At 42.1% G+C, this 12,351-nt stretch overlaps 1 protein-coding gene across 3 annotated transcripts in view; it reads left to right on the forward strand.

Annotated features, from left to right (window-relative positions):
• The window catches only part of znf462 (zinc finger protein 462), a 61,020-nt gene that overhangs the window by 39,542 nt on the left and 9,127 nt on the right, over positions 1-12,351 (forward strand). For 2 of the 3 annotated variants that reach the window (XM_012868974.3, XM_012868975.3), the window contains exons 4-7: positions 1,043-1,177; positions 4,889-5,319; positions 7,853-7,971; positions 9,935-10,132. In XM_012868974.3, the coding sequence (XP_012724428.2) occupies positions 1,043-1,177; positions 4,889-5,319; positions 7,853-7,971; positions 9,935-10,132 (883 nt within the window). The remainder of the gene's footprint in view (positions 1-1,042; positions 1,178-4,888; positions 5,320-7,852; positions 7,972-9,934; positions 10,133-12,351) is intronic. The other variant, XM_012868976.3, reaches the window with a different exon arrangement.

A 12,351-nucleotide genomic window follows, 5' to 3' on the forward strand; every position in this document is an offset into this window, starting at 1 on the left:
ATTATACACTTTTTTTAAATTACAAAAGCATAATACAAGGAAAAGTAACCACCATGGGGGAATGAAACAATAGAACATGTTGTATACATAGTCTACGTTGTTTTATTATTAAAATAACTGCAAATTACCTTCACAACTCTCATCTCCTTTGTGCCTAATAGGTATGTAAATATATTTAACGTTTAGAAACCCCAGTTGCTAATGACAGAGAAACCAATTTATTGTCGTAGTTCGGGGGTTGGCAACCTCTAAAATTCAGAGATAATGTTTTTTTTTTTTCTCTACCCCCTGCAAAACAAATTTGGCCCAGAAAAGTTGTCTAGCCACAAAAGAAGATGGCTTTAAAAATATTTTTCTTTCATTTTGAACGTATGTATAAAATCTAAGAAAATTAAAATATTTTTCCATTTTCAGATGTTAAAACTAAATCTATCAGTAATTTCTACAAAGGAAACCCCCAACATTAATGTTGCGTTGGCTTAAAGGTTGTTGAAATAGTGTTTGCGAAAACCACTGACGTTATTGACATTATTATTGTCTACTGTAATAAGAACTGCTTGTGATCTTTAAACACAAACACAATTCTAGACTACCCTCTATTTGTCTTTTAGGCATAGCGTGATATCGTATGTTCATTTTATCAAATGGATTTCGGGTTTTCTTGTGACCCGAAAGCTGTAGGCTTTCACTTCTTCTTCATCCTGGTCATAACTAGTTAAAAAGATAAATGCATAATTCTATTTGAGCGTTCACTTTATTAATTTATGTAACTGGGTGTAACAATGCATTGTGATTTAATTGTAAATCCTTTTTAAAAGACCCTCAGTCTTCTTGTTGGAGAACTGTCACACGTTTTAACTTCCGGGGGAGAAGGTTAGCCGTGAAAAGCATATTAGTGTCCTCTGACTATGTCCACTAATACTGACTGATTATTGATATTTTAGTCCTTATGGAATCTTTAAGCTCAATAATTTATCTACAGCTTTAATAAAGATAGCGGAACAGTAAACAAACCAGAGTCTGTTTTCTTTTTGGTCAACAGGAAAGCCTTACAAATAAAACCCCCATAGGATTCAGGTGCAACTTCTGCGTGGAGATCCACCCGACCCTCCGAGCCATCTGCAACCATCTTAGGAAGCATGTCCAGTACGGAGAAGCCAAACGGGGTCATGTCAAGGCAAGCAAACCATTTTTATACATTTCCATGCTATGGATCTAGTAATAAGCATATCTTTCTTTTTAAGGTTCCAATTGCAAGCCCCCTTTTTTTTTGTTACAGAACAGTAATATATTTACAAAAGGTAAAAGAAGCTTTCAATCACACTTTAATGCTGGTATCTTTTAGATCAAGGGTTAATTATCTTGCCGTCTTGAGACGCTCATTTTAACGACTTAATTGTTATGTAATTGCGAGAATCCACTTATGGTTATCAGGAAGCGTGCAGAGTGTCATGCCAGCATGCATGGATGGTATTTTAATCACTGCAGCAAGTGATTTGACTGAAAATGTGAGTCGGCAAACAGGGATGCTCTGTCTTCAGCCATATCTCATCTTTACTTGGTGTGAGAAGACATTGTTGATTTTATTCAAACGTTTATTAGGAAGATGGTTAATTTCGACAAGTCGGATGTGTGAAAGAGTGATGTTGGAGTTCCTAGATATTTACACATTTGGAGTTTATTTTGAGAACGGTCTGGAAAAATGTAGAGTTTGAGTAACGCATTTTTCACATCTGTGTAGAATGAAAAAGAGAATCCATCCATTCACCAATGTCCATCTTTCCATCCATCTGTGATCCCTCTATTCATCCATTCATCATTTCATATGGGTTGTCCATCCATCCATCCATTCATCCATCATCCATCCATGCTACGTTCAGTTTCTTAATCTGAGAGATTAAATCAGCCAAAAAAGGCAGGACGATTATTTGAATAGCACGTGAAAACTGTGTAGGATCCCTCTACCTAAGAACTTTAAGAGCATTAAAACTGCTTGAGGACTGCGTCCCAGATTCGCTTCAGAAAGACTAACTCTAATTCCTGCCCCCTCGCTGCTGTAATTGTCAACAGTAAGATGTCAAGCTGTTCCTGTAAGAAAATGATGCTCCCCACAAAATGGGACTCCATGCAAATGTACAGATTCCTGCTGCGCTAAAATGATCCAAAGATCTTATTTTAGGGTGTAGTAAAAAGCACGCTCTCCCGGTCCCTGGTGAGTCTGTGTTGTTTCCTGACTCTCAGCCTCTGAGAACTGCAGTGATCTGCTTTAATAGACTCGGGTTCTGCATTATGTTCATTACCGACGGAGGCTGCGAGCCTCCCTGAGAGAAAATGAGCCGTGCTGTCCCATCCTAAACGAGAGGATGGAGCTGTGAGCCATAACTTTTTAGACGGCCGTGGGTAACAGTCTGTGCATTAGTATTCCTCTGAGGCTGCCGCAAAGGACATCAGGCCTGAGGATCCAACGGCATACTCAGATGGAGGTCTGACTTTCCCACCAAACTCAGTCTGTCTTTACTTGTCTAAGAGGAAATAGGCAGGCGACCACTCAGAGCGAAACACTGGACGTGCTCTGCTTTCATTTTAAGTATATATACTTTTTCAAAGGAACCTCTTGAACCTTCCCTACATGTTGTTCAGTTCCAACCAAAAACTTTAAAAAGTATGTTGAGATTTTAGCTTGTAACAAACGCAGAGTAGCACATGATGGCAAAGTGGAATGAAAATCATATGTGTTTTGTTTTGTTTTTTTTTGCAAATAAAATCTGCAAAGTGTTGTGTACCTTTTGCGTGCAGCCTCTCTGGGTAAATATGTTTTGCAAAACCACCTTTCATTATGATTAGAGCTGCGATTCCTTTGGGATTCATCTCCGCCAGCGTTGTGCCTCTAGAGACTGAAGTCTTTGTCCACCCCTCCCTAATAAAGTCACTGAAGCTCGGTCAGATTGAATGGAGAGCATTTTGGAAAATCAATTTTCAACTCTTCCACATAATCTTTATTTGGATTTCTGTCTGAACTTTGCTTTGATCTGAACCGCTCCATTGCAGCTTTAGGTTTAGCGCTGCCGTCTTGCGTAAAAAAAAAAAGGCGAACCTCCAGCCACTCTCTGTCACTGTCACAACATGATGCTGCCGCCGCCATGTTTCATCTTAGCGATGGATAATTTCCATTTCTCCTCATGGTTGTTTAAAGTTCAAAGTTGGCGTCCTGATTTTATTGACCACAATATCACTAGATATGAGGAAGAGTCATCAAGGTTGTCGATGGTCTTTGAATGGCAGTTTTAAATCAGGAAGTGCTTCTCACATGGATGGATGAAGAGCTGGCAGGAGTAGTGAACTCAGGAACTGGTTTAGCCTGCGGTTGGTGCTTTATTTATGGCCGCCTGAAGTGCAGGGTCAGGTCCTTCCACAGAAAGAATGAGTTTTCTCCTGGCAATAAAGAAAAATAGTGCAGTGACTGTCTTTCTGCTCTTGATGGCCGTAGCTACTGGCCTGCTCTCCAGCAGATGAGGCCGGTAATGGAGAGGTGGAAGGATTTTGTTTGGCTGTTTGCGTCTTTTAAGGCAGACTATGTATGCGAAGCTGCAGCTTTACATTCTGATCAAACCTACTTAATCACCACTGATAAAATGGTTGAGGATTGACATGGCGATAGAGTAATGATAAAATGAGTTTTAATCAACAAAACTTAACCCAGGGGGGTGGACTCAAATTTGATTGGTGCATCCGTCTTTATATTAATTCAGTCTGGAGTCTGTACCAAAGAAGACTTAAGGTTGATCCTTTATATGCCTTATATCCCTAAGGTGAACAAAGAAACAGCAAGCGAAGTATAACTGCAAATATCAATTATTGCATTGACCCAGAAATTGTAAACACCTTGGGAATAAAGTTGCATAAATTAGGAATTTGCATTGGGTGAGGAAAGAAGTGATGTCTCAGATTAATTTAAATAGAAACCAGTTAGAATCATTTTTATTCAGACAGCACAATCACCGAGTTTGACTTTGGTGACAGAGCTTTATTTGGTACACATAAAAAAAAAAATGTGTACCAAATGACCAAAATGTAAAGAAAGTTAAAAGGTTGTGAATGTGCATCATACTTATTTAGTTTTAGAGCAGTGTAGCTCACTACGCGGGCTGCAAGGTGTTTTACGTGTTCATCAGAGAGACGGTCTGGTGTGAGAATCTCTCTGTGGCAGCAGACTTTTTAGAAACGGCGCTCTGTAGCGCTGACCTGAAGGTAAAATCCTGACATCCATCCATCCCTACAGTCCTGTACGCACTGCACCAGCAGATCCACTTCCTGTCTATGTTGTGGATTCGCCACTGTCCTGGCTCAGACCCATGATAGTGGTTTCAACAAGCGTTTCACAGACGGGTCCGCTGAGGGGCAGTCATTGGTGTACAGAGAAAAAAGGAGTGTGGAGAGATCACTCCCCTAAGGGGGGTGCCGGTGCTGATGGAGAAGATGCTCCCCAGCCTCACCTGGTGCTGCCGGCCAGTCAGGAAGCTGGTGATCCACTGACAGGTGGAGGACGGCACCATGAGCCTGGTGAGCTTCTGGTGAAGGATGACTGGGTCGCTGGTGTTGAAACCAGGTGTCTGCATCATGTGTCGACCGGTTTGGAGGATAAGCAAACTGCAGGGGGTCCAGCAGGGGGCCTGTGATGTCTCTTAGATGCTTCAACTCTAATGTTCTCCAGGCTGAAGCAAGGTTGTTTAATAAGCAGTGGCGTTATTAGGAATAAATCTTATTCAAGGGAGTTTATTTTTAAAGACATTTTTGTAAGAAATGCTAACAAAAGGCTTTACAAATGGCATAAAAATGTAAAAAATACAAAAAAAAGTTGGTCAACAGAAACCTTTTCCTTGCTTTGCAGCAGGAAGTCTCTGATGTCCCCCTAACCCTGTCTTCAAACACTCTAACCAACGGCGACCTGGAGGAGGAAGAGGCAGCCCAAGTCGACGGCATTGACAGACCCGAAACCTCATTGCTCGCCTCCCCATTCTCAACGCATTCTGCCGATCATCATGTCGACGACGTCGAGCTGGAGACCCTGGAGCCGGACCGGGACGTCGTCGAGGGGAGAGCGGCCGCCCTCGTGGCCGCCGCCAGGGCCGTGGTGTCGGGCAGCCAGCTGAATCAGCGGCTGGCGGCCGGGGGTCACCCGTGCTCCCAGTGCGACCGGGTCTTCATGTCCATGCAGGGGCTGAGGTCCCACGAGAGGAGCCACTCGGCCATGGCTCTGTTCAGCAAGGAGGACAAATACAGCTGCCAGTACTGCCACTTCGTCTCGCCCTTCAGACACAAGTAAGTCTGTGTTATTTTGAACTTAATCTTGGCAGCAAATCCAGGGGGGTTCTGTTGCTGAATGAATCAGTTCTTAAACGGTCCTTTTTAAACAAAAATCTAAATACAGTTAAATGGTTTCTTTGTCACTAGCTGAAGGCGCCACCTCTGAAGTTTAGTAGGGATGCATATAGGTGTCCTTGTCCCAGCTGTTTATTAGCTCAGACGTCAGCTGCTGTTGAAATGCTCTTATCAGGCAAAATGGCTTTTTTGACCTCTGATCACTATTCGTAAAATATATTGCAAATGTCACAATGCAACATTTCTAGCAGGGTTTATGAAAACACAGTGTGAGAAAATATGGGATAAGATTTAATTTTGCATCACTATGTAAACAAAGCTAAATAATGACCAATATAAATTTGTTAATTAAATGTTTTCAGAGTTGAGTCCTTTTCTCGCTTGTCCTGACTTCCTTTTATCCTATCTCATATCTCCTGATTCTTCCTAGTGTCTTACCTTCCTTTTTGATTTCCTTTTCTATGACCTTCCTTGTCTCCTTCCACTTGTCCTTCCGTGTTTTCCTATTGTCACTTTATTCCTTTATTTTCTTACTTCATTCCTTCCCATCTCCATTTTTGTTTAAATTCATTCCGTTCACCCTTGTGTCCTTCCTTCATTTCTGATCTCCCTACTTTAGTCCATCCTTGTGGCCTTCCACCCATCCTACCATGTCATTCCCTTTTCATTTTCTACTTCCTTTCTTCCTCTCATTCTTAATCTTTTCTTTCTACCTTCCTTGCATCTGTCCTACTTTCTTTCCTTCCTTGTGTACTTCCTATTTTCTTTCACCCTTCCTTTCCCATGTAAGTCTTGTCATTTTTTTCCCTTTCCTCCCTATCCTCCTTCAGTCATTGTGTCCCTCTTTATTTCTTTCTGTCTGTTCAAATTTTCTTTCCACCTTCACCTTTTTGTTTCCTCACCCACTTTGTGTTTTTCTGTCCTTCCACCCTTCCTTTAGTGTCCTTCTATCAAAGTGTCATTTCCACTTTGCTGTGATCCTTTCCTAACGCGACACTTTTCATTCCTCCCTTCCTTTCCTCACTTTTTTCTGTCTTTTTCTTCCTTTCGCCCTTCCTTGTGTCCTTTTATCCTTCCTTGCTTGTGCTGTTCCTTCCTTTTGTCCTTTCTACCTGCTGTATGTGAGTGTGTGGTGTTTTTGCAGCTTCCATGTATAAAACCCATCTAGTGTAGAAATTCATTGGGAGTTTTTTGCATTTTTATTTTTTTAAGGAATGAACAGGACTGTAAACTCTGGATATCTGAGTCTGGAAAGTTGTAATTCTATTTTGAAAAATTACGTAGGTGAATTTGAAAGACCCGACTAAAATCACAGTATGCATTTATAAATTCAGAAGGAAGCAGCGATTGTTAGCTCATCTCTGTGGATGGCATGGACCCACATTCCCGCACTAGTTCTACTGATCCAAAGCCATTTTAGTATTCTCCCTTGAATTTAGCCCACTCCAAACAAAACTAACTCAGGAGTTATAAACATTTCGCTCGCTATGCTTGAAGTGGTCGCCAATAGCCTCCTGTTCATGATGAAAGCCATTTTTTTTCTTTTAGCTCAGCAAAGGTTGGGAGTCCAGATTGAACCAGTTTCTTCAGGAAAACTTGTAAGCAACCGTTTTAGCACATGAACTGGTTTGACCTTTATGAAAATATCAATTTTGAGGCTTAGGTTTGTGGAAAATTGGTAAAAGAATGTCTTCATTTTGCAGTGTATCATTTCTGAGTCGTTGGTGCAATCATCTTTGACATTATCTGCTGTAGGTGCTTCGATTCTTTCACTTTTTAAAAGATCATTGTTTACTTTCCCCAGAAAAAAAACTTATTTATTTTAAGATGAGTCAAAATTAGATCATAAAATCAACATGCACCTCCAAACATATGTATTCAGGATGTATCCCATGTTTAAACGTATCATTTGTGCACCCTTTCCAATTTAACACTATCTGTCGTCCGAATTACCTGGCTGCCGAGCTCGTTTTGTTTTAAGCACAGTTTTACACCTCGCTCTGTTTACCCGACCGCAATCCCTCCAAATCTTCAATCTTCCCCGAGATCTCCTGCCTGCTCGGAGAGAGAAGGGCAAACATTACAGCGAGAGAGACGGGGCGTTTTGGTCCTGCGATTTGTTTTATCTGCCGCAGAGACACGGGGGAAAGGGAGAATCCTCATCTCCTCTGAGCTCCCAGGTGTAATCCCTCTGCACTGTACATGCCCCGACCCAGAAAGAAGCCGCATTCCCGTGCCACCATTGAGGGCCCGGCGTTAAAAACACAGCTCCCTCTCGTCTCTACAGATCATCAACACACTCATTCCCCACAGGGGATTGTGGGGAGATGAGTTCCTCCCCCTTGGCTCTGTGTTATGGAGTCATTAGCAAATATGTCGCTGTTTAAATGTACATGTATTTTTGTCCGTTTTCTTCTTCTAATCCCCTCCTTCCCCTTTTGTTTTTCCTCTGTCGCGTTTTGTGCCACGGCAGCCTGGACAGACATGTGCAGTCTCACCATGGCCACCACAAGCCGTTCAAGTGCAAGTTCTGCCCCTTTAAATCTGCCTACGCAAGTCGCCTGAAGAGCCACCTGCATAAGGCCCACACAGGTAAACACAGACCTGCACACACTTAATTAAGTCACACCTCACAGCAGAATCCATGAGACCCAAACAGTGACCTGATGCTTTTTATTAACTATACATCACTAGTGTTTGAGTTCTGCTTACTGGATTGCAAAGGAAATTATCTTTTATTTGCAATTAAACATGCCTGTTGTCTTCTGCTGTACAATTGGGAGCTTGAAATGTTCCAAACCTGATGTTCTCCCTAGATAACGCTCAATAAGGAAGCATTTTCCAGCCAAACCACTTCTTGTAAACCACATTTCAGTCTGATCAGATATGCTACGTTGAGAAGGTGCTTGCTTTCTCAGCACGTGCAACAGAAACGGCTAAACCAGACCCAGGCATCCGCTGATGTAGGTGCAAGCTCGGCATCAGAAGATCACACGGCGATGAAATCGGCTGCGCCCACTGATAATTTGGGAGAGATCAGCTTTTTTAAAATGGCTTGGCCGCCAGTTTCATGAAAGCAATTTGTTATTATGAATCTTTTCCACAAGATCTGTATAATCAACACCACTAAATTAATGCAAAGGCAAAGCACTGAGCTTTGTTGCTCTACCTGAAGTCTTTTTTTTTTTAATCTGTCTTGATGGAAGACGAATGCTGAGAGGCAAAAATCTGGATCCCACTTGCAAGACAGTGTAAAAGGTTTAAACCACAGCTAAATTCCTCATATTTGCCTTCCAAAAGTCGGGATTTTCTACAGTGCCTTTTGAAAAGTATTCAGACCTCTTCAAATGCTTCAATTCAGAACCATCAACTGAATTGTTTTTCATTCATTTTATGTGATGGACCAACACAAAGTGGTGAATAATTGTGAAGTGATAGGAATGGCATACAAAATCTGGTCCTTATTCTAACACAAAACTATTCTATTGAAGCCCTGGCTACATGTATGGGTTTATTTTTCTGTATATCTATTTATTTAGCACCACCTTTCTTCCCAACAACTGTCACCTCCTTAACTAATAAAAAAAAAAAAAAAAACATGCCCACACCATGTGTTTAGGATCATGTGCAGTGTCAGTTTTCCTTTAAACTACCATTTTACACCCAGGAGAAAAATTAGCTTTTTTCTTCTTTTTTTTTTTTCCCTCTTACACATTTACAGTGTTTTTCTCTTCCATCAGTGGCTTTCTTGTCATAATGTTTTCCAAAAAAGACCCAAGTTATAAAGCACAAAATTTACAGTGATCTCCTACCTGAGCAATGGATCTCTGCAGCTCCTCCAGAGTTACAAGGGGTCTCTTGGCTGCTTCTCTTATTATTGCTCCCCATGCCTGCTCAGACAGTTTATGTGGGCGGTCATGTCTTATTTAGTTGGTGGTCGTGCCGTACTTTTCCCTTTTTTAGATGATGAATTGAACAGGCTACAATGTTTTACAATCTAACCCTGCCTTGCTGTTTGTTCACTAATGCTCTCTAACAAACCAATGGGTGCTTGGCAGGGCAGCTATATTCATACCGAGGTTAGATTAAAGAACGCCTGTATTCTGTTTACTAATGAAGTTTTTTTTTTTCGGTGGCAGATGGTTGCACTGGATGTAGTTTTTCTGGGTATGAAGAGTAAAGGGGGCTTGACGCATATCTGTGCCACACTTTTCAGATTCCTATTTGTTTTAAAACAATTGATACCATGTATCGTTTTTCCTTCCAGTTCCCAATTAAGTGCTACTTTGTGTTGGTCCATGAAAGAAATACACAGCGGGTTTCTAGTTGTGACATGACAACATTTGGAAAAGTTCAAATGGTGTGAATATGTTTGCAAGGCATCATTTAATACCAAAGGGCTGTCTCATCTGTTAGGAACCAGCTCATCTGGCATCGTTTCTGCTGGGTGTGTTTGTCATACGCCGAAAGTCCTGGCTCTATATCTGCATGTTTCATATCTCTGCAAACCACAGTATAATGTTCGTTCTGTCTGTGGTCGTTCGTTTTCCTGCAGGTGAGCAGCACACATACAAGTGCTTGTCCTGCCCCTTCTCCTCTATGACCATCAGCCAGCTGAAGGAGCATTCTCTGAGGGACCACGGCGAGGCTTTGACCCTGCCTAAGCTACGGGCTGCTACCCAGGCTGCGCACGCCGCCATCAGGCTCCCCCGGCAGGCCGTTCACACCGACCACGCACATCTGACCCCAGATGGTACGACTTCATCTTTGATACGCTTTTCAATACGTGGCAAACTATTCCATTATATTAAATGGAGGAATTGAGACGTTTTCCAATGTTTAAAGGGAATAGATTGGTTATAGATTATGAAAGGGTTGGATAAAGATGTGTATTTTCCCAAAGGCTTAAGTCAAGTTAACAAGTTTTTTTGTTTTTTTGTTATGTCAGGGATCTTTAAAGTCTTCCGCCGAATAAATTTAGCTTTAGATTTATTTTTTTTGCTTTCCAGGTCTGCCTTCAGTTTCGTCGTTGACGCCTTTTTCTTTGTCGAATACGTTTTAGTCGAAGCAGCAGCTCGGCTGTAGGTTGACGCGCTGCCGTGTTTTTTAGGTGTTGCCGTGGGTTTTTTTTTTTTTTTTTCTGCAGCGGCGGCGCTAGCTTGCAGGCTTTTCTTGGCAGCAGCTGTCACCTTGCTGCTGGAGCTGTGGAATCTTCCCTGGAGCTGGAGCGGTGCAGCATTCCTCAGTGCACCATCCAGCGCTGTCAGCTGTGCGCTACCAGGACAAATGAAGCATTGAGAGAGAGCAGAGCTGACATATTGAATGTCTCCGCGCTGCGTCAAACCCAGCTACCTTCCTCTGACTGTCTGAACTCCAGACCGAGCGGGTCTTTTGTTCTTCGCTGTGAAGATCGCTGGTCGATATGCTCGGCTTTAGCTGCAGTATTAACCCAGATTCCCTGGAAATGATATCGGTAATCAGTCTCGGACATGATCATTGTGGTGAATCTCAAAACGTTTAAGCTGGTGAGGTGGCTGTTAATTTGATGGAGACCCTCAACAACTGCAGGATTCTCCTTTCGTCTGCTACTAAAACAGGTGCCCAAGCTTTAGTTCGTGCAGCAAACATACATATTTGCTCCATATCTGCTTTCTCTTTTCTTTTCATTTCCACAGTGCGGCGAGGATATTAAGGCATAAAACAACTGTGGCACTGTTAAATCATCTGAACTTCTCCTGCTTCTTCTGCAGAAATCTGAAATTGGATCTTGGGGGGGGGGGGGATGTAGAAAGTGCAAGCTTTTCTCGTGTGCTTCCTCTCACTCCCGGTTGCTGAATTAGGCATTTTCTACATGGGTACATAATCTATTAGTGTCACTTCCGTTTATTTATTGATGTGTTGGGAGGCTCAAAGTAGGACGGGAGTATGAGCCCGATCACTGATATCACAGACCCCAGGGAGGGGGGAAGGAGGATGAAGATGCTCAGCGGTAGGATTGTTGCCAATTCGTGGCGTCTTGTGGCAGTAGGTGGATTATGTCGGTTAATGCTAAATGTTTGTGCATTCAACAAATCAACCAACGTCTAAGCAGTATTGCAGGTACACCCCTGAAGCTTTAACTAAACATCAAATTAATAACGGTTTGCAGTTACCGTGACTTCTCGTTTTTGTGGCTCAGGCAGATTTTATAGGATTTGTCTTCGTAATTTGTAACAATAAGACAGACATCAAGGCTTCTGTAGATCAGCAAACGGTTGCCTTGTTTTCGTCTTCATGACGGTTCTGACGGCAGCTTTTTGGCAGGAATATTGCCCGTCTATTTCATCCAGACTCCTCGTGAATAATTTTCAATGGAGCCGTAAGCTAGGGGACATCCGCAGCATGACGAATCTGCAGAATAGATGCAACGTGCATAATCATCATGTAGGACACATGCCAGAGGAAATTATGGCAGTGTTTTTTTTTTTTTTTTTTACCAAAGGTAATTTGGTGCCGTCTGATTACCACGGATAAGATATCTTAATCTGGATGCTATTTGTGTCGTTAGAAAATCCAATATTTTAGTTTTAGTATTTCTTTTAGGATTGCACCGTCTTGGTACTGAAAAGCGCTTTATAAATAAACTTGCCTTGCCTTTTTGCTTAGCTCCATCCATTTTCCCATCAACTCTAGCCAGCTTCACTGTCTCCGATCCTCCATCAGGAAACAATGTTTTCTGGGTGAGATAGTGTGCTAGTTTTCCGACAACAAATAATGTTTTTTTTTTTATGTCGCTGGAACAATGGCTTTCTTTTCACCACTCTTGCATAAAGATGAGATTTGACGAGCACGACTAATATTTCTCCTGTCAAAGGGATTCTCCCACCTGAGCTGTGGATCCCTGCAGTTCACCCAGAGTTACCTCTTGGCTGCTCCTCTGATTATGGCTTTTCTCTGCTAGTTTAGGTGGACGTTCATGTCTTGTTTCTGCAT

The sequence above is a fragment of the Fundulus heteroclitus genome, chromosome 8 (assembly GCF_011125445.2).
Source record: "Fundulus heteroclitus isolate FHET01 chromosome 8, MU-UCD_Fhet_4.1, whole genome shotgun sequence".
NCBI classification, from domain to species: Eukaryota; Metazoa; Chordata; class Actinopteri; order Cyprinodontiformes; family Fundulidae; genus Fundulus; species Fundulus heteroclitus.